The sequence below is a fragment of the Capricornis sumatraensis genome, chromosome 2, assembly GCF_032405125.1.
Source record: "Capricornis sumatraensis isolate serow.1 chromosome 2, serow.2, whole genome shotgun sequence".
Classification (NCBI taxonomy): Eukaryota; Metazoa; Chordata; class Mammalia; order Artiodactyla; family Bovidae; genus Capricornis; species Capricornis sumatraensis.
In genome coordinates, this window is record NC_091070.1 from 193,532,332 (window position 1) to 193,553,516 (window position 21,185).

Here is a 21,185-nt window from a genome sequence, read left to right on the forward strand (position 1 = left end):
GAGGAGGTAGGTGGAAATGGAGAAAGTCTCGCCCAGTGGGTGACAGTGACTGATCTGTCACAGGAAATACTGACCTAATCCAACCCTTATGTTAGGGATGGGAACCCCCAGGTCAGAGAGGAAAAGGGACCTGCCCAGTGTCCTCCAGCAAGGCAGTGAAGGAAGCAGATATGACTCTCCTGGGAGTACACAGCCAAGAGGCAAGAAACCAAGGCTGGGTTTGTCTTGCTCTGCTCTGGTCAGTTTTGAAACCCTGAAATGCTTTTATCCTCTCAGTTCCTGGGTGTCTTCCTCTATATGATGAATAGGGTTCTGTAGATAATAGCAATAATGTTTATGGTATTTGTAAATAACCCTTATGGAGTCCTTACTATGTACCAGAAAAAAACAGCAATCATTGCAACAACAAACACATATATAAGATGTACTATATACAGAAAACCCTTCTGAACACTTCACTTATATTAATATATTTCATCCTTGCTAATCCTATGAGATATGTGGCAGCTAGTCTCCAAGATGGCCCAGTGGTTTTTGTCTCCTGACTGTCATTATTCTATATAGCCCCTTCCCACAAGCAATAGGGCTGACCTGTGAAATCAAAAGGATATTGCCAGAATGATGGAGTGACCTCCCTACTTGGGCCATAAAAGACATTGTGACTTCCTCCTTGTTTTCTCCTTCTCCCTCTTGGATGGGGGGAGCTGGCTGCCATGTTGTAAGGACACTCAAGCAGTCCTACGGAGAAATCTGTCTGGTGAAACGCTGAGTCATCCTGCCAACAGCCAACATGAAATTGCCAGGCACACACGAGTGAGTCAACCAAGACCCTCCAGCCCCAGTTCAACCTTCAGAAGACTAGAGCCTGGCCAACATCACGACCCAACTAAGTTGTTTCCACATTCCTGACCCATAGACACCATAAGGGATAGTAAATATTTGTTGTTGCTTTGAGTTGCTAAGTTTTAGGCTATTTTGCTATGCAGGTAATTAATACTATTAGGTAACATTGTCATCCTCAGGTTGTAGATGAGGATGTAGCACAGAGACTTCAAGTAACTTGTCCCAGGTTACGCAGCTAACATATGATTTAAACCATGGCAGTTTGGATCTGTATAAAGTTCATGTAATAAACGAGAATTCTTCTATTATGGGAAATGAAGATACTCTGCTAGAAAAGAGAAGGGGGCGGGAAAGAGAGATAAATATGTAAGGACAGTGGCAAAGAGAAAATGGCAATTCATTTCTAGCACACACGACAGACTAGGCTAGACTTCTGTAAAGTGAAGGCAGCGGACAGTGGGAGAGTTCTGCTGCCCTTGCCGCTCAGCTGTGATTAGCTTGGGGCCACTGGTCTCCGACTCTGGCTGGATGGGTGGCGCAGCCTTGGGTATCTGAGGGTGGGGATGTGATGCCATGGGTACCCCCTCTCTGGGCTCTTATCAGCCTGCACTGTCACTGTCTGCCCCTAGATCCAAGATCCTCAAGGACAGGGATGAAGTCTGGCCCATATGTGCTTCTTGCCTAGCACAAAGCCAGCTGGAGCAGCTGGGGGAGGTGCATATGCAGAAGGCTCTCTGGCCCTGGCCCTGGAGAGAATTCATACCGCACTACCCTTTAACAAATCATCACTGGGGACACAGCAAGGACCAGGACGACCCAGTTTCTGACTTGAGCAACTCCTCATTGGATGGGGAATCCAACAATGATATCCCAGTGTGATCAGAGAGACTGGGACACACAGTCTTGTGGCAGTCTAGAGAAGCAGGGGGGGACCTCTCTAGAGGAGGCTGGAAGGTTTCCTAGAGGAGGAGGATTGTGAGGTGAGGCCCAAAGTATGCACAGAAGTCAGCCAGGGCAAGAGTATTCTCAGCAGAGACTACAGCCTGGCAGAGGGCTGAGGCTGTCTTGGGGGACAGAGTGCGGGAGTAGAATGTGCAATGGGTGGGCCACTCGGCCTCTGATAGCTCTGAAGGCAGGACACAGGGGACTTGGGAAGGACGTGCTGACAGCAGGTGGAATGTCACCTGTTTCTGTTTCATAGAAAACTCACTGTACTTGGGGTTGGGTTTGAGGGTTTTCTTTGGAAACCCAGGACTGGATGAGGCCAGTATGCTTGAGTCAGCCCAGGATGGAAAGAGAGGACAGGTGAGGACAAGAAGTCACTTGGGCACAAATTGTACCAGAAACTCAGTGTCCATTTGGTGTCTGGTGTATGGCAACGGCTGGCTTTCTCCATTTGTCCCTCACGGGAATTGACCAACTTCAGTTCAGTTCAGTTCAGTCGCTCAGTCGTGTCCGACTCTTTGCGACCCCATGAATTGCAGCATGCCAGGCCTCCCTGTCCATCATCAACTCCCAGAGTTCACTCAAACTCACGTCCATCGAGTCGGTGATGCCAGCCAGCCATCTCATCCTCTGTCGTCCTCTTCTCCTCCTGCCCCCAATGCCTCCCAGCATCAGAGTCTTTTCCGATGAGTCAACTCTTCTCATGAGGTGGCCAAAGTATTGGAGTTTAAGCTTTAGCATCAGTCCTTCCAAAGAACACCCAGGACTGATCTCCTTTAGAATGGAGTGGTTGGATCTCCTTGCAGTCCAACTTAGGTGCCCTGAAAAACTCCCAGATCTGTCCTCTGGGTTCAACTGTTAGCCCTGTCATTTTATGATCTCCCCACCCTTTACCTTGCTCATCTGTAAAATGGGATCAACATAAAACCTGCTTCATAGAGATGCTGTAGGGACCAAATGAGTTAAAGCATTTAAAACACACAAACAGTGCCTGAACACCTCCCTCCCAGCAAGTGTACAATAAGCATTAGCTATCATTATTACTTGACATGGTTTTCTTTCTAATCTTTTCAAGGATTTAAACATCATTTATCTAATGCTTGTTATATACCAAGGCTTGTACTTATCCTCTGAAAATAGGGGTGAATATGACATAGTCCCCCTAAAGATACAGAAATCATGAATAAAGGCAAGAACAAACAAACACGGATCAAATGTGCCCTGTGCCAGAAACCCAGACATGCATGAGAGCTGGTTCCTGTCCTTGGGAAGGTCACAGGCTAACTAGGGAGAGAGAGAAGTGGCCCAGATTGGGTGGGGGCTGAGAGGAGCCTGGAGAACCTCTGGTAGGGGCTTTTTCAAGAGATGAGTTCCCCGCTTCGGCAGCTGGATGTGTGTCAGAGAGTAGGAGTAAAGACTCCTCTTGGAGAGGAGGTCAAGGAAGGCTCAGTTTTTATTCTTTGAGTACTAGGAAGTTATCAGAAGTTTTTGATGAGGAATTATGTTTGAATAATCATGTTGGAGAAAATTCTTGAGAGTTCCTTAGATTGCAAGGAGATCAAACTAGTCAATCCTAAAGGAAACTAGTCCTGAATATTCATTGGAAGGACTGATGCTGAAGCTGAAACTCCAATACTCTAGCCACCTGATGTGAAGAACTGACCCATTGGAAAAGACCCTGATGCTGGGAAAGATTGAAGGTGGGAGAAGGGGACGACAGAGGATGAGATGGTTGGATGGCATCACTGACTCAATGGACATGAGTTTTAGTAGGGTCCGGTAGTTGGTGATGGACAGGGAAGCCTGGTGTGCTGCAGTCCATGGGGTTGCAAAGAGTTGGACACGACTGAGTGACTGAACTGACTGAACTAAACTAGTTGGGCTTCCCTGGTGGCTCAACTGGTAAAGAATCCACCTGCAATGCGGGAGACCTGGGTTTGATCCCTTCGTTTGGGAAGATCCCCTGGAGAAGGGAATGGCTACCCACTCCAGTATTCTGGCCTGGAGAATTCCATGGACTATAGTCCATGGGGATGCATAGAATCAGACACGACTGAGCAACTTTCACTTCACAACTAAACTAGTAGCTATTATGTGCCTACTGTACACTGCATGCTCTGCATAAATAATCTCCTTTAACGCAATCCTCACAACCCTGTGAGATAGTCATCATTTCCATTTTACAGGTAAAGAAATTGTGCCATAGAGGTTGAGTTGCCCAACATCACGTAGCTAGAAAGAGAAGGAACAGACTTAAACCCAGGCAGTCTAACCCAGAGCCTATGCTATTAATCTCTTTACCTTGCTGCCTCTGAACTTCAACCCACACAATCTGAAAACTAAAATGAGCCTATGAAATTCCCCATTTCTGCTTCACAGATGAGCAACTGAAGCTCACAGATGGGGAATGACTTTCCTGAGACCACAGAGTGAAGGAGGTGCTAAGCTGAAGTGGTCAGTCTTGGCTGCGAGAGGGGCTCCAGTCCTATGCATCCCGTTGTCAGATTGGGCATCGTTGTGCTTGGAACAAAAGCCAAACCTCTTGCCATGGCCTACAAAGCCCTCATGTGATCAGAACCTTGCTGCTCTCTCTGACCTCACTTGCTCACCCAACTTCTCCTTATCCCCAGATTCCAGCCCACCTGGAGGAGTCTGTCTGTTGCTCTCCTGGCCAGGAATGCCTCTGCAGCTGATCTTCCTAGGGTTGGATTCTGTCTCAGTCCACTGGGGATGCCATAACAAAATCTCATGGATTGAGTGGCCTGAAAACAACAGAAATTTGTTGGGAGCCTGAGAAGTTCAAGGTCAAGGCAATGAAAGGTCAAGATGCCTGCAGATTTGATGTCTGGTGAGATCCCACTTCCTGTGTCGTAGACGACTATCTTCTTGCTATGTCCTCATTTGGTAGAGGGGGCCAGAGATGTCTCTGGAGCCTCTTTCCTAAGGGCACTAATCTCATGTACATCCTAATTGACTCCCAGAGACACCACTTTCAAATACCTTCACACTGAAGATTAGGTTTTAATGTAATTCTGGGAAGATACATTCAATCTACAGGAGTTTCATTCTTGGCCATTCAGTGAAATGTCACTTCCTCAGAGAGGCCTTCTCTGATCACCTCTCTAAAGTTACCTCATATTACTCTCACATCATCCTACTTTATTTTTTATAGCAGTTATGATGATCTGAAATTATGATCATTTTTTTTGTTTCTGTTTTCTTGTTTTTGTGTCTCTCTCTCTCTTGACTAAGATTTAAGGTGCAGGAGAGAAAGGAGGAATGTCATCTGTTTCCATACTGTATCCCTGGGCAACGTCAGGTACATAGTAGGTGCTCCATAATTTTGTGCTGAGAGTATGCCTGCATTTCATCGTGTGTCGGTTGGTGGTCTGTCTCCCCACCAATGAAGCTGGTAGAGTGTCTGATTCACCTTGGTACTCCTAGGCCCAGGGTTGACACAGAGCAAGGCTGGAATGTGTTTGTTGGATGACTGAATGAACAAAAGATAGAAGAGGTGATGGCAGCAGCACCTGCTGGGCTCCCTGGGGTCCCAACCCTCTCTCATGGGGTGGCCACAAACACTGCCAATGGGCTGCTCTTTGTGGGAAGACATACGGCTCAGTAATAGGACTGCTGATGAGACAGTGACTTCTAGGCCTGAGGCTAACAACTCCTGAGGCCTTTTCTTCTATATTCCTGCCATGGAGGTGAGACAGCAAGAAAGGAGGGGAAGGTGGACCCACACTGGGCCTAACCACCTTCAAGTCTGTCTCTTTCAGTGGCCAGTGCACTCAAAACTCTTTGTCCAAAAAGGCTGTGCTGGTTGGGGCTTGCTTACCAGTAAGTAACTAAAATCCAGTCACCGGCACCCTGGACTGAGTGAAGTGGGGCTGAGACTTTTCAGAGGAGGGGTCTTACTCATGCCAGCAGGGGAGGACAGCAGCCCTGGGTGTGAGTCCTCCATTAGCAGGGATGAGGCATCCCTTCTGGGGGGCCCCACAGTCTCTGCCTTTCACTATCACAGTGAAGACAACCCCGTTGTCCCTGCCGGTCCCCCTGATTGTCTGCCCGTTCGCATGGCCCAACAGGATGACCCAGTGAGAATGAATGAATCAAGTCTGTGCACCAGGCCCAAGCCACCTGCCTCTCATCCTTGGCCTCACAAACTGCATTCATGTGAGAATGCAGCATGGGCACGTTAACCAGCTACAAGGATGTGTGATGTCTGGGTTGGCGCCTTGGAGGGGTGCAGAGGTCCATTCCTGCTCCCCCGGTTTCTCCCAGATCACATGAATCCTGGTACCCCAACCCTACCCACTATCATCCCTACTCCATGTGCACGTTCACAGGCCTGTGCACCAGGGAACATTGTCCCCCCTCCCGCCCAGGTTCACTCCTTGGCATTCCTCAGCCTCCTATCATCCTGACACCTCCTCCAGGCAGCCTGTGCTGCTTCCCTTAGGCCATCTGCTACCTCTGCGGGTAGAGGTCTTGCCTGGCTCATCCCAGCGTCTGCAACGGCCAGCAGGAGGGAGACCCTGAGTAGGGTCACTGAGAATGTACCAACCGAGAAGCAGACCAAGAGCTCGAGGGAGGAGGAAGAGGAGGCATCAGAGGGAGGAGCGTGGGGCGGAGGCGGCAGCGGGAGGGGGCGCGCGCGCCGGCGGCAGCAGCCCAGGCCCGGGGCCGCGCGCCCAGCCTGAGCCCGCCCCGCCGCCGAGCGTCACGAAACCTGCTTGAAATGCAGCCGAGGAGCCGGGGCGGGCGGCAGCGGCGGCGGCGGCGGCGGGGGCAGCGGCAGCCCCGGCGCCGCGGCAAGGACTCGGTGGGCTGAGGCGAGGCGGCGGCACAGGGTGCGCGGGGCGCGGCGGCCGGAGCCCGGGGCCCGCCATGGGCCGCCCCGAGCGGGGCGCGCTCCGGCCGCTGGCGCTGCTGCTGCTGCTGCTGCGGCTCCAGCATCTCGCGGCGGCGGCAGCGGATCCACTGCGCGGCGGCCAAGGTGCGTGCGGCCGATGCCCGGCCCGGCTTTGAGCCGCTGGAGCGGCCAACAAAGCACTGCCCGGCGGCCGACGGGCGGGTTGCGTCGGGGTCCCTGAGCACGGGCCAGGCAGGGGGGCGCCTGTGCAGGATATACTCCTGGGGACCCAGGTCTCCGTTAATTTGCCCTCGACCCCCACCCTCGCGGCTCTCTTGTGTAGTGGGCTCTGGCCCCGGCACCCGTTCTTGGGGGATGGGCGCCGTGGGGGCCAGGAACTTTGCTGGGTTGGTCACTGATGGTTTCGCGAGGGCTGTGTGATTCTCGCCGTTGGGGTTAATTTGACACGCGCGCTTCGCGGCGGCGATGAGCAGAGCCAGGAGACTTCCCCGGCTGACAATGCGTTTCCGGCGACCCCTGCGTGTTGCAGAGAAAGAGGGGCTGCGTGCGAGGGGGATGTGCCCGCAGCGCCTAGTGCGCGTGTCGCGGCGTGTTCGGGGGGCTCCCTGTGGGCTCTGTCTGTGTGGATCTCTCATTATGGGCCTTGTGGGCGGGTGAGTGTTCTGAATGGGGAGTGTATCAAAATGGTGTGACACCGACTGTGTGTGCCTGGCCTCGTCGTGCCACAGAGCAGCCCGTCATCCCTGGAACTCTTATCATCCTGCCCTCCTTCCTGGTCGAGGGTGCCAGAGGCCTCCAAGGCTTTGGCTTCAGCGTCGCCCCCTATCCTGCACTCAGTAGACCCCTCCCCGCGGCCGGGACCGCTATGCTCTGGGGATCTGCTTCACGCCTCCTCTCCCCCCGCGCAGGGTCGGTCAAGGAGTGCGAAGAGAACCAGTTCCGGTGCCGGAACGAGCGCTGCATCCCCTCCGTGTGGAGGTGCGACGAGGACGACGACTGCTCCGATAACAGTGACGAGGACGACTGCCGTGAGTGGTTGGCTGGGGAAGGAGGGAACGGTGGGGGGACGCTTTGCTCAGCGCCCACGTGGCTGCAGCCTCCGCGGGGCCACCTGTTTGGGCTTTTACTGCCGGAGGCTGCCGCCAGGAGTCCGCCCGGGAGCCGCTTCCTTCTGGGCACTTAGGAACCCGGCCGGTTCCCGGCGGCCCGCGGGTCCCGCTGGGGCCGGAGCGGAACCCGGCACTGCGGGGCCGGGGAGGATGGTGCGCCACGCCCAGATTGCTGGGAAGGATCTGTAGGCGGCGAAGCGACAGCCCCTACAGGCGCCTACCTTTCTGCGATCGGGCCCCCCGGAACTCTAGCCTCGGCACCACTGAACGCGCTCGTGTTTCAAAGTTCCACGCAACTCTGGGCCTAGCCTTGCTTCTTTTCCTGCCGCGTTGTGTGAATGAATGGGCTCCCCGGGGCCCCTGATTGGCTGTGGGAGGACCACCCCATAGGTCTCTGTGGTCTGAGCGGGCCAATCGTGGAGCGAACGGGTGTGCAGTTTTCTGGCGCTCCGGGCGGTGGGGCCCTGCCCTGGCCCCGCCTTGGTCACACCCCCGCTCATCCCCTGGGTAGTAGGTGCAGGGCGGGCGCTGGCGCCCGCTGCTTTTCTGCCTAGTCACGGTGAAAACCTTTCTTGTGCCACCCTGGTTGGCCGACTGCGGTCTCCTGCCAGCCAGGCCCAGGAGTGAGTCATGGCAGAGCAGGAAGAAGCGGACCAGAAGGAAGAGTTTGTTTCCTGGAAGGGGCGTGAGGACCCCAAGGCCGTGCGTGAACCGCGGGCTACATGAGGTGGCCCACCGCCTCTGCTGACTGTGGTGTTCGCCGGCACCCGGGCGCAGCAGCTTTGGAAGTTCTTTCTTGAAGTGCACGCGGTTTCTGATGTCTGCGGAACCTGAAGCGAGTTAGCAAGCAGTTGTCACTGTGGAAGGAATGTAGTTCCAGGAACAGAAAAACAAGACTCTGTAAACACAGACACAGGTAGTCATTCATCCATTGTTACTGAGCGCCTGCCGTCTGCCAGGCACTGGGGCACTTTGGAGAGCAGACTCACCCCCCAACCCCCTACAACCCCCTCACCCCCACCCCCTACAATCCTCCCCGACCTCCCACAACCCCCCACCCCCACCCTGCCCAGGCCAGGGAGCACAGCTTCTGCAGGATGAGGGCAACTGGCCCACAGCTCCACACAGTGGCAAGGGGTAGAGGGACCACCTGGGCTGGCATTGTCTGTTGAGTTCTAGTTTTTGTTTTTGTTTTGATTTTCCTTGGTTTGCCAGCCAGTCAGCCTCCAGGTTCACTCTCAGACCATCACTGACTCAACTCGATGAAAATGAGTTTGAGCAAGCTCCTGGAGTTGGTATTGGACAGGGAAGCCTGGTGTGCTGCAGCCCTTGAGACTGCAAAGAGGTGAACACAACTGAGCGACCAAACTGAACTGAACTGATCTCAGATTTGGCTGTGTGACATGGGTACATCTTTCCCTCCTGTCTTTCCTCTCCTGACCACTTGGGCTAATGATTCCTGCCCTGTTTTTGAGGACCAGTTCTAGAAATGTCATTTAAAGGGATGCAACTAACATGTGCTGTTAGCTGTGTGTCCATCACTGTGGGAAGTCTACCACTGTGTCAAGTCCACCACTGTGTCTTATATAAATTCCTTTAATCTTCAGAACAGTCCTATTTTACAGACCACCCCCCCAAAAAAAAAAAACCCACACAAAAAAAGAGGCACTGGCGGGAGAGATTAAGTTACTTACCCCACAGCTATTGAGCTGTTAAGTAGGAGCTTAAATTTAAGCATCTGACTCCAGAGTTCTTAGCCTAATTATGATCCTGACCATTTCCCAATTCTGTTGAAATTCTGAAAATGCCTAGGTGAGGGTAAAATGACAGTGAATCTCCTCCCTGGGAGTTGTTCTTCTGTGGTTCCTTTTAGTAGGAGTGCTGAGGATGGGGTGGGGGGGCAAATAGAAACTACATTTCTGGGCTGGTTTTACTTTATCTCCCTGAGTCTGCATAGCAACAGTTTTGTGAGGATGGCTGTGAAGAGCAAAAGTGTTTCTTGTCATTCTCATCTGTTGGTAAGAATTCTGTCTCCGAGAAGTTGAGTGATTTGCCCAAGGCCACACACTGAGAGGGACACGACTTGGTCAGGGTGCCCGCCTGCCTGCTAGCTCAGGGGCATTGTCTGTGGTGGTGGTGGGAGTGTGGGGAAGAAGGACCCAGGAGGGGGATCCCAGTGCTTCTCATGTCCATGCAAGGCTCTGGGCAAGATGAGAGTGAAGTAGCTGGTGGCCGGGCGAGGGCCAATCTGATGGGCTCCTGCTTTCATTCTGAGATGGCTGGGGTGGGGTCAGAGGTTAGTGAACAAAAGGGTTCACTAAGGGGTTTTGTTGTTGTTGTTGTTCACTAAGGGTTAGTGAACAAAAACAACTGACATTGAGGGCTTGGCTGTTAGTATCGAGTACTGATCCTACACACTGGACTTTCCTAGACTTGTCTCATCATCTGCCAAATGAGGGTAGCCATTCCTTCACTACAGATTGTACACATAGAAAGTCTTCACATGGGGCTGGTGAAGAGAAGGGAATGGATGCGAGTTCACACCACCAAGGTCTTTAGAAAGGGACTCCTAGGGGTCACAATGAGAAGTAGTGAAGAAAGGGCTGCAAGCTTCAGTGGCTCTATGGGGCCAGGTGTTGGAAAATGGTATTTTGTCACCTCTTCCTTCCCCATGTGGGAAGTTCCCTCCATTCTGGGCCACCTGCCCAAACTGCTTTGCTTGGAACCATCCTCCCTGCCGTATATTTAATCATCCTGCCCCTTCCACCCTGTGAGAGGGCCGCAGCCACTCTGCCTCTGTACCTCTTAGCTTGTAAACTGGGGATCGCAATTTGTAAGTGAAGTCTGTGTGCAGCAAAATGAGTTCAAGCTCCCAAAGGGGCTAGAATGCTGACCATGAATTCCGTGAGATGATGGAGGTTGTGGGGAGGGAGCTTGTCTTTGGAGGAAGCCAAGGAGGACCTTCTGGAGGAAGAGACAGCTGAGCCAGGCCTTGAAAGATGGTAATGAATGGCGTTCCCTCAGGACTTGATGCCTTCCTGGTGGCTCAGGTGGTAAAGAAACTGCTTGCAATGCAGGAGACCTGGATTCAATCCCTGGGTCGGGAAGATCCCCTGGAGAAGAGAATGGCCACCCACTCCTGTATTCTTGCCTGGAGAATCCCATGGACAGAGGAGCCTGGCAGTCTACAGTCCATAGAGCCGCAGTCAGACACAACTGAGTGACTAACACTTTCACTTTCATTAGGACTTAGCAATTAGAAATAGATGATATGGGCCCCACATTATAGAGGAAGAACTGGAGTTCAGAGAGGTGACATGATGCCCCCAAAGTCACACAGCTCCTCATGGTTGGAGCTGGAACTTGACCTTCTAAGTGCTGAAACTTAACCCACAATGGATGGGACTTGGCTTTTCGAATAGAGCTGGCAGGATGGGAAAGGGAAAGGCTCATGGGGCGTCAGTTCTCAACTCAAAGGGTCTTCAAAGTAGAGGAAGGGGCTGGAAGCTCAGGGGCAGCCCAGCCAAGGGAAGGGGTGGGGTTCCTGGCTGCACCTGGGCCACATAGACCAGCCGGCGTCTTGGCCTCAGTTTCCTGTTGCTCCTTAGTGTCTGGGGCAGAGACAGGGTTTCTGGTCTCCAGCCAGCCCTTTGCTCCCAGAGCAGCAACAGCAAGAACAGTGCACATTTACTGAGCCCTTGCTGTGGACCAGGAGCTGTGCTGGGATTCTACAAAACGGGGTGACTCTATGAAGTCCCTGTGCACATCCTCGTTTTACAAAGGCACAGAGGGGTTAAGGAACACTCTCAAGGGGGTATGATTTTTCAGTAAAACTGAAGCTGCTGGGTTTGAATGCAGGCACCCGACTATGGAATGTGTACCACATCGAGCACTAGCTGGTAACTTCAGGCAAGTCCTCCCAGGCCTCTGTTTCCTCATTTTGAGGGGACATCAGCCTCTCCCTCACATCCCCCTCCAGCTTCTCTGTGTGGATGGGCTGTGTAGACAGGTGGCCCGGTTGTATGTTCAGTTTTCTCTCCCTATTCAGGCTCTTTTAGGCTGCCCTGTTCTCCTAGCCTTCATCACCCCTCCACTTCAAGTTTAATAAGCAGTGGCTGCAGTGAGGTCTCCCCTAGCCAAGAGCTCATTAGCTAGGCGAGGCCTGGCTGCAGGAGTGCTGAGGCCTGCTGGGCAGTGGCCTTGTAAATAATTAAAGCTTGGCTACCACTTCCAGCTGGGGCTCCACGTTGCATTTGGTATTCGGTGTGCCACCTGACCTAAGCCATTCTAACACCCCTGACACCAGGCCCAGCTTCATGTCCTTTTTTGGATGGAGTCATCTGACAGACAGTGCTGCTCTCTCTGAACCTCGGTTTCCTCATCTGAGCTGCCAGTTCCACCATTCAGAGTCCTCCTGAAGCTCCCATGTCCCCACAGCATAAGTTCAGCTGAGACTCCTCTACATATGGGCCTCTGTGACCAGCTCCTAATGGCCGCTGCCCTCCAACCCCTTCCTGCTCTTCCTGTGAACGAACCTGTGACCCCAGCCTTCTGTCACGTTCTAGCTTTCCTGCTGCTTCTCACGGCGAGGCCTTTGCACATGCTATTCCGTCTGTGTGGAACGCTTTCTGCTGCCTCATCTGGCAGCCTCCTTCTCGTCGTCCTCGAATTGTCAGTGCAGGTTTCACCTCCTTCAGAAAGCCTTCCCTGCTACCGTCTCTCTCCTGGGCTGAGATTCATGAGTCAAGAGAGGGGAGTTAGAGACTTGGTGTTGGAATAACTCAATGTGGCCCCCAATTAGACACTTTTGGTTTTCTATCCCCACTGTGACCTCTGGCTGAATGGCCTTGGAGGTAGGATTAGTCTCCCTCTCCCAGAGGTGCTGTGAGGATTCAGTGAGATAATGTGCCTGATAAGCAATAGGTGTCCAGTGAATGGCAATGGTCTGTCTGCTCTGGAGGAGTTCACTGAAGACTCTACATATCTGTCTGCCAAAATGTCCCTACTTCTCCTGCTCCTATTTGCTTAGCCAGAGGTCTGAAGGCTCCCATGTCTGAGACTTGCCCCAGCCGCAGGGTTGCTGAGCCCCAGTGGAGGTAGCCCCAAGGCCATTCAGCCCTGAGTTGAACCTGGAAATGGAGCAAGTCACCCAGGGAGGGCCTGAGGGAAGAAGTGAACCAAACCAGCCTGGTTGGTCTCAGTGGAGTGTCTGGGACCCTGGGAGGGGCAGAGGAAGCCTTCCCTGAGGCCAGATGATTGTCCCAAGGCTGGTTTATGAGCTCTCTGTGCCTGGAAAGCGGAGGAAGCCCTGTGGCCCCCAGCAGACCCCAAGCTTCTCCCTTCCCCAGGGCCAGGATGGTGCCTCCATGGCTTGGTGCCAGCAGGCCTCAGGAGCGTTTGCTGAAGACTCTCCCATGGGCCTTCCTGCGGGCTCTCCTGGGACCAAGTTCCCCTCCAGAAACCCCCTGGGCTCACTCAGGCCTGCTGAGGGTTCTGAGTGCAGTAGGCCTCTCAGTCCTCTTAGCTATCTGCACGAAACTGACTTGACAGCTCTCCCTCCTTGGGGAAATAGCAGCAGCAGGTGAGGCCAGAGAGATGCCCCCAGGGAGAGGGTGAAGAGAGGGAGGAAGCAGAGGGCTGATGGAGCAGGAGAGGACCGATTTGTTTGCGCTGCCCTTCAGGGCTGTAAGCAAATGGAAGTAAGTGTTCTGGCCCAGGTCAGACCCCCTAGGCCAGTGCCACCCCCAGGAAGCCAGCCCTGGGCTGAGGGGAGGGTGTGGGGCCCTGCTGTGGGGGCCGTGCAGCCAAGCCTCAGGGCCCTGGATCTAAGCAGCACTGATAACACTTGCCCACATGCCCCGATAGCCCAGTCTTTGAAGGTCTGGTGGAGATGCCACCTCCCCCAGGTGGCCCTCCCTGACCTCTTGTCCTCTTGCTCCCTGGTCCCTGAGCTCCCATAATCTGTCCCTGTTCTTCCTTTGGTCCCAGATCCTTCTTCTCCAAGTTGTCCTGCCAACCTTGTGCTGAGCAAGGAATATGCCAAAATAGCTCGCTCGAGGGAATTACTAACAATCAATACAGGCTATTTACCCCGTGCTTAGTATCATGTTGGAAGTCTGCATTCAGTAGCTTTGCTACTCACAACCCTTGGAGGGCTGTTTTATTATTGCCTTTTCAAAGATGATGAAACCATGGCTCAAAGAGAAGTGACTTGGCCAGTGTCATGATGTTTGAGTGCTAGAGTTGGGACTTGACCCAGGCCTGTCCACTCTGGAGCCTGGACTTTTCCTCAGACTCTTCCTTTCCAAGCTCTGATTACCCTGTAGAGGTCAGAGGGCCTGGGGCTCAGAGGGTGTGGAAGAAGTGGGTGAGGGATTGCAGTGTCCAGTGATGCCTCCTTGGACTACAGATTTCTGTCTGGGAGGGACCCTCTTCTCTGGAGACAGCACAGAGCCCCAACGTAAGGTCCTCTCCTCACATAGCCCCCCATGAATGTGAACCTCCATAGTTTCCAAGGGTATTCCTTGGCCATTGCCTGGGGATGGTGGTTACTGTTCCCGTTATACAGATAGGGAAACTAGGGCCCCAGCGATATGTCACTGATGCAGGTAACCTCAAAGAGTGTCATTTCCAATTCACCGTCTTTCCTCCAGAAAAGGCCAAGAACCCAAGTCATCCAAAACGTTGACTTTGGCTCTCTGTGCTGTGCTGTGCTTAGTCGCTCAGTCGTGTCTGACTCTGCGACCCCAAGGACTGTAGCCTGCCAGGCTCCTCTGTCCATGGGGATTCTCCAGGCAAGAATAGTGGAGTGGGTGGCCATTCCCTCCTCCAAGGGATCTTCCCAACCCAGGGATTGAACCCAAATCTCCTGCATTGCAGGCAGATTCTTTACCATCTGAGCCACCAGGGAAGCCCAAGAATACTGGGATGAGTAGCCTGTCCCTTCTCCAGGGGATCTCCCTGACCCAGGAATTGAACCAGGGTTTCCTGCATTGCAGACAGATTCTTTACCAGCTGAGCTACCAGGAAAGCTCTTGGTTCTCTGGCTCCCACGCAATTCGTCGACTGTGGGTCTTCCTAAATACTTTCCTTCTGCTTGGATTGTCCTGCCCTGTCTCCTACTAATCCTTGAAAACCTAGCTCATTACCTCTGCCACGAAGCCTTCCCTGTCTTCCTGGTGTGATCTAACCTCGCCTATATTTGGATGCCATGGCTTTGCAGACCCTTGTCATGGCCCACTGTAGGGTCTTGTGGTTGCTGGGGAGTATCTGAGGTGGGGGACCACAGGGCCTGGCCCAGAGCCGAGGCGTTTGAGGAGTGCTATGTGAATGGATGAATGGACTGAGGAAATGCCCCCCACCTTTGAGAGTGGGAAGCTAGTATCAGTCAGATGAGGGGGACCCTGGGGCCTCTGAGAAGCCCCTGAGGGGTCCTTGAGGCTGGAAAAGGGAGCTGGGTGTCCTTTAGGGACCATAGTCAGGTCCTCTCTTGTGAGCTGGGTCACCTGAGGCCAAGGCTCTGAGAAGCCAAGTCACTTGCCCCGGGTGGGTTGGTCGGTCAGCGACAGGCTGGGCCATGCCTGTCTAGCTACAGCGTGACGCAGGTAAGGGAGGAGATGCATGTTCACACATCCCAGTCACAGCTGCAGTGGGAGTGATGTGGGGGTGTGCTGTGGCCCCTCTTCCTTTCTGGGTACCCCAGGCATCTGTCTTTGCCAACCCCTGCCAGTGGGCGTATGGACTTCCTCTTGAGCAGCTCTGGCCCCTTGGTGCCCCTGGGCATGAGCTGAGCCCGAAGCAGCAGTTTCCATCACCAGTCGTGTGGCCCTGGCTCCTCCGTGTATGTCATAGGCCCCAGGAATAGCCCCTTGGCTGGAGTGGCTCAGGAGGGGCCCCAACTGTGACCTCACCCATCCCCCTGCACTAGGTCAGACCTCTCTGTCCCTGGCAGGTGCCCACAAGCCAAGTGCTTTGGGGGTGCAGAGTCCAGCTTATTATCAATACCCTCTAGTGACTGGAAGAGTCACCTGGAGAAGCAGGGCCATGGAGCTCCTAGGTCCACACAATTCCCATGATCCCTCTCAGCCTCCACACACCCGCCCCTTGGATATGGCAGCCCAAAGCCTCCCTGAGGTCTGCCAGTCTGGGAGTCCACAGGAATGGTCATGTGGCCACCACCCTCCTCTGGTCACTGGCTCTGAGTTCCGCAAGGGACTTTACACCAGCCACTCCGCAGACGATTCAGTTTCTGGCCCTCTCAGCCTGTTAGAACCACAATATGGCTTTTTCCAGTTTGTGCCTCACAGCTGCTCTGTGGGGAAGGTGGTGCAGAAGTTCATTATCATCCCCATTTTCTTGAGGAAACTGAGGCTCAGGGAGGGTGCGGGGCTTGCCTGGGGCTACACAGCCTGTTACTGGTGGTGCTCAAGCCAAAACTCACTTCAGTTGATTTCATTTATTTTTTCCAATGGAAGAAAGTTTTTCTGATTATATAAAGATAGTTTCATACTTGTTTAAAAAAAGTGAAGACACCCAGACAATTCAGAAAAGTGCAAAGAGGAAGGCAGGAGTTTCCCATGTGGTTATACCACTGTGGGAGCTGCCTGTCCTCCCAGAGATGTTCTTGTATTCTCTGCATGTGAGTTCATGTGTTGGTTTTTTTTTTTTTAGCAAAATGAGCATGTGTTACGCCAGTTGTTTTCTCCCTACAACATGTGCATCTTTCTGTGTCCGGCACAGTAGATGCCGATCATCGTTTTAAAGGGCTAGATAGCATTCCGCTGCATGAATCTTCCCTGGTTTAATGACATAGTCTCCTATGGATAGACTTGTGTTTAGTTGGTTCTGTCTTTTTTCCTGTCTACACAGTGCTGGGGTAAATATCAGGATTACACCTTTGTGCCCTTTTCTGGTTCTTCCCCTAAGAAGAAGAAAGCCCTGGGAGAGACGGGGCTGAGCGCGCGCTTTCCTCCTCACCTTGCCGCCCTCCCTCAAGGAGACAGTTTCCTATCTCACGACGCCCCGACTCGCTGCGGCCCCTCCCAGCCAGGCGGGCAGTCCACAGGACCTCCCTTTCCCGTGAGCACAGGGCCACCTCACCCCAGTCCCAGGGGGCAGACAAGGCGGCCAGATCCAGGCCGCGCAAAGCAAAGTGAGGAGAAAGGCCAACTGTATTCTGGCCCCAAGGAGAACACCCCCACCAGAGGACACAAGAGGGAACACAACCAGCCTTCATTTTTCTCAGGATGTTTGTAGAATCTGTCTCCTCCACAGCATTATAAAATGCTGCCCCTGCCCCTGACTTGCTGTGTGACCCTGGGTGAGGGGCTCTCCCTCTCTGAACTTCATCTCCCCTTCACCCATTGGTCCATACTCCGCCTACACTGTAACCAGCACTCTGAGCAGTTTTCTTCTCCCTGGAGCTGGGCTCAGGGCCATTCCTGGCCTGGGGGAAGGGGACTTGTGGCCCTCAAGCTCCTTGATGCCTGGTGAGGGTTGGTGGGAGTGTAGCTGGCTTTGTGCGTGGATTCCAGGCAGGTTGATGGAGGGTAGCTGGACTATTTAGGGTCCATTTCCAGAACTCAGCCCTAGGGCTCATGTTCCTTGGGCTGCTTTCCCTTCTGCCTTCTTCCTGTGCCTGTGATTGGATTGGATGCTGTGGACTGATGGAGAAAAATGGAGTCAGACCACTAGTCCTGTGACCCACTAGCCAGGGTTCCTGGTATGGGTCTTATGCTCTGAGCTTTAGATCTCTGGTCTCTGAAATGGGGATAATGAGCCTACCTCTCAGAGGTATGCAGGCTGATATAAAGTGTTCTGCCCAGACCTGGCCCTGAAATGAGCACCCCACTTCCCCTCCCAAGCCCATGATCCCCGCACAGGGAACAGCTAAGTAGAAGGGACCATCAGCAGCTTTCCTCCTCCTCCTCCTCCACCAAGGACAGGACAAGAGGGCAACTGCTGAAATAGCAGCAGGAGAGATGTAGGTCAGCTGGCCAGTTGGGAGGACTTGGCTGCCTGGGAGAACAGCAGCTTCTTGGGCTGGGAGGGACTGTAAGAATCATCTCATCCACTGCCATCTGCACTGGAGGCCTCATAGTGGCTGCTTCCTGGGTGGCCTGGGGGAGTTGGTTAAGCAGAGAGAAACAAGGAGAGCTGGTTAACCAGCTGCGCCTGGCATAGTTGTCTAGGAGGGGGCCTTGGTTCCCCAGTGGGTCCGTTTAACATCAGAGAGTTGGAAGCTGATGAGAGGCAAGAAGGGCCCATCAGCCCAGGTTAAGCTGCAGGACTGAATAGCTGGAGGCCCAGGGTGGGCTTTCCTGGTGGCGCGAATCCAGGGATATTCAGGCCAGCGCTCCTCCCGCTGCCTGCCCTCTCTGCTTCCTAGACTCTGAGCTGCCATCTGCTGCCCCCGTCACCCTCAGCCTCCTCTCCGCCATGTGTCCCAGTACATGGGCATGTGAACAGGGTGTACATCTCAGAGAGGGGTGTGCACCAGGAGGGAGGTGACCGTCCCAGACACACGGAGGTGGCAGGGACACGGTGACGCCCTTCCTTCCACGCCGGCCAAGGCCGCCCAGCCAAGCCGAAGCCAAAGCCCCCCACTGGGCTGTTTGTGGCGGGGAATTATCTGTAGCTGGCGAGGTGCCAGGAGTCTCTGTTCCCAGCCTGCCCCCTGCCATGGCAGCCTCTCTCCACCTCCAAGTCTCAGCCTGCAGCCCACTGTCTGCACCCACCCACCCCCCACCTAGAGGGCTGAGCTTGATAGAAACATCGTGGCCTGGACTCCAGGCCCACCTCAGCTCCACCCCTGCTCCTACCTCACCAACTGGCCATCGGCAGGTTCCTGACCCTGTTGGGTCTCTACTCATTAGGAGTGGGGCATCTCCCAGCCCCTCTCAGCTCTAATTCTCTGGGATTCTTTTTCCCCTGAGAACCAGGGAGTTCACAGGACCTCTGCTATGGGCAGGCCCCAGGCGTGGGGATCCAAGGAGCTGCCCCTGTTCTCTGTGGCTCAGGAGGCCCAGAGTAAGGGGTGTGAAATCCAACCCTTCACAACCCCAACCCAGGGGATGTGGCCTAAACCAAACATGCAAAGCTGGAACCAACTGTTTATTAGCAGAACATGCCTCCACTTGGGAGTTTGTGCCTGTTTATTTTTTCACTGAGTCTGACCAGGCCGATTCTTTAATACCTGCAGCCCCAGGCTTTCTATCTGCTGCACACGTGATGCTCTCATGCCTCCACGCTCTCCTTCCCCTACCTGAACAACTGCCTGCTTCTCAGAGGTGATTGACAGGGGCTCGTATGGCCTCCCAGTGTCAGCTGGACTCCAGTTTCCACTGCAGTCTTTCCGTGTCCTAGCTGCAGGCCTGGGACAAGTCCCTCAAACTGGAAGCTCAGACTCCTGCACTGTGTGAAAAAGTGCAAGTGTTAGTCGCTCAGTCATGTCTGACTCTTTGCAACCCTGTGGACTATAGCCCACCAGGCTCCTCTGTCCATGGAATTCTCCAGGCAAGAATACTGGAGAGGGTGGACATTCCCTTCTCCAGGGGATCTTCCTGACCCAGGGATCGAACCTAGGTCTCTTGCATTGAAGGCAGATTCTTTACCATGTAAACCGCCGGAGAGGCCCATGCACATGGACAATGAGCAATTCCTGGTTTTGGTATAGTAGCTGAAGCTCACTGGGTCCTGCAGAACCTGTCAGCTCTTCCTGCGCTGGGCACAGGTCCACACCAGGGCCCAGAGGTTGGTGGCTATGTGGTTCTGCACTGAGTTTTCCCCCCGGGAGCAGAGGCCTGAGCCCTTGTTACTGTTCTCCTGTCGAGAGCCAGTCCCCCTAGGCTCTCAGTGCCACCACACCGGGAGCCAGGGGGCCTCCCCTTGTCACCGACTTATTGAGGGGCCTGAGTGAGTCTCTGACCTGTCCTGAGCCTGAGTTTTCCCACCTGTGAGGATTGCATCAGGAGCTTGAGTCACTTTGGGCAGCTTTTGAAATTCGGATACCCTGACCCTCGTCCAGGTCTAACACCAAACCTTTGCTTGCTCTGTGGCCAGGTGGGAGCCACAGACATAAAGACCCCCCAGGTCCCCTTCCTCTTGACTGCTCTTGCATCACCTTATCCTTGAGTAACCCCACTGCGGCACAGAGAATAGCAGGGCCTCTACCCAGGCTGCCTGGGAGCAAGTCCATGCTTTCCCACTTCCTAGCGGTGGGCCCTAGGCAAGTTACTTCACTTGTCTCTAAAATGGAGCCAACACCTAACCCTCCAAGTGGCTGGATGAGTATGTAAGTTTATTTAAGAAAAGCCCTGAGAGCAGTAAGCCTGCATGTGATTTGCTCGGCTTTTTTTGACCTCTTCCTCTGAACCTCTGTCTCCCACCTGTCCTTTAGGTGTTCCCTCCCATGCAGGGATGCTCACTGCTGGGTGGAATAGGAAGGGCAGGGGAGCCCCCGCCCAGAAGTCTGCTTTATCCCTGCTTCTTCCTGGTGGCCCCAGGCCATAACTTACTGTCCTAATTTAATTAGGAAGAGTCCTTCCAGGGACCTCATTAGGAAATGAGCCCAGAGCCTTGGGGACCTCGAGGAGGGATGGGGTGTAGGAGGAGTTTGTATTGTGTCTGACCCTGTCCAGCCCTTGACCCTGTGCCCCACATGTGCCCAGTCCCTTAGACCTGTGACATGGAGCCTGGGCAGCCAGGACCTCCACCCTGTGCCCCCTTCCCAGCTTTGGCCTCATCTCCCTGGATGAGCACGAGGAAGACTGACTGAGACGGTTTCTCTTGTTCTGTTCCACCTGCCCTTGATGTCCCCGGCCTGGCACAGAGCAAGCCTTGGTGACTCTGTGTTGAGTGAATGAGTTGAGTGAGCTGTGGCTCTTGGGAGAAGCATCTTTATTTGGCCAAAGCAGGCTTCCACACTCATCCCAATGTGGGAATTTCCTCCAGCAACTCCAGGGGCTGGATGTGGGGGTGGGGGAGGTGTCTGCTTGAATACCTTCAGGGACAGGGAGCTAACTTAGCAACTGAGAGCTTTTTCTGTCCCTGGACAGTTCTTCCTGTTAGAGAATCTGTCTTCCTTTCAACCTCAAATCTGCCTCCTGTGACACTCTGTCCTGTCCTGGTCCCGCCTCTGTTTCTGGGGCCTCTGTGCACAGACTGTGCCCCTTACCTTCATCTCAAACCTGCTTAGTATCCCTTCTTGGCCTGTGACAGCTGACATGCTATGTAACCTCGAGTAAGGCCTATTCCCTCTCAGGCCACTGTTTCTTGGGGCCTGGTAGGCTGCACACTCTCAGGTTCTATAAACACTGGCTGCCTTCTGTAACTGTGACCTACCTCCCTATGAAGTGGGGGCCGAAGACAGATGTGCTGTGTCCAGAGGTAATGATGACATCTCTACAGACAGC

The 21,185-nt window shown here is 53.8% G+C and overlaps 1 protein-coding gene across 4 annotated transcripts in view; it reads left to right on the top strand.

Moving 5' to 3' along the window:
• Positions 1-6,678: 6,678 nt before the first annotated feature.
• Positions 6,679-21,185, top strand: part of LRP8 (LDL receptor related protein 8) — a 76,635-nt gene continuing 62,128 nt past the window's right edge. For all 4 annotated transcript variants that reach the window (XM_068963608.1, XM_068963609.1, XM_068963612.1 and 1 more), the window contains exons 1-2: positions 6,679-6,787; positions 7,573-7,692. In XM_068963608.1, the coding sequence (XP_068819709.1) occupies positions 6,679-6,787; positions 7,573-7,692 (229 nt within the window). The remainder of the gene's footprint in view (positions 6,788-7,572; positions 7,693-21,185) is intronic.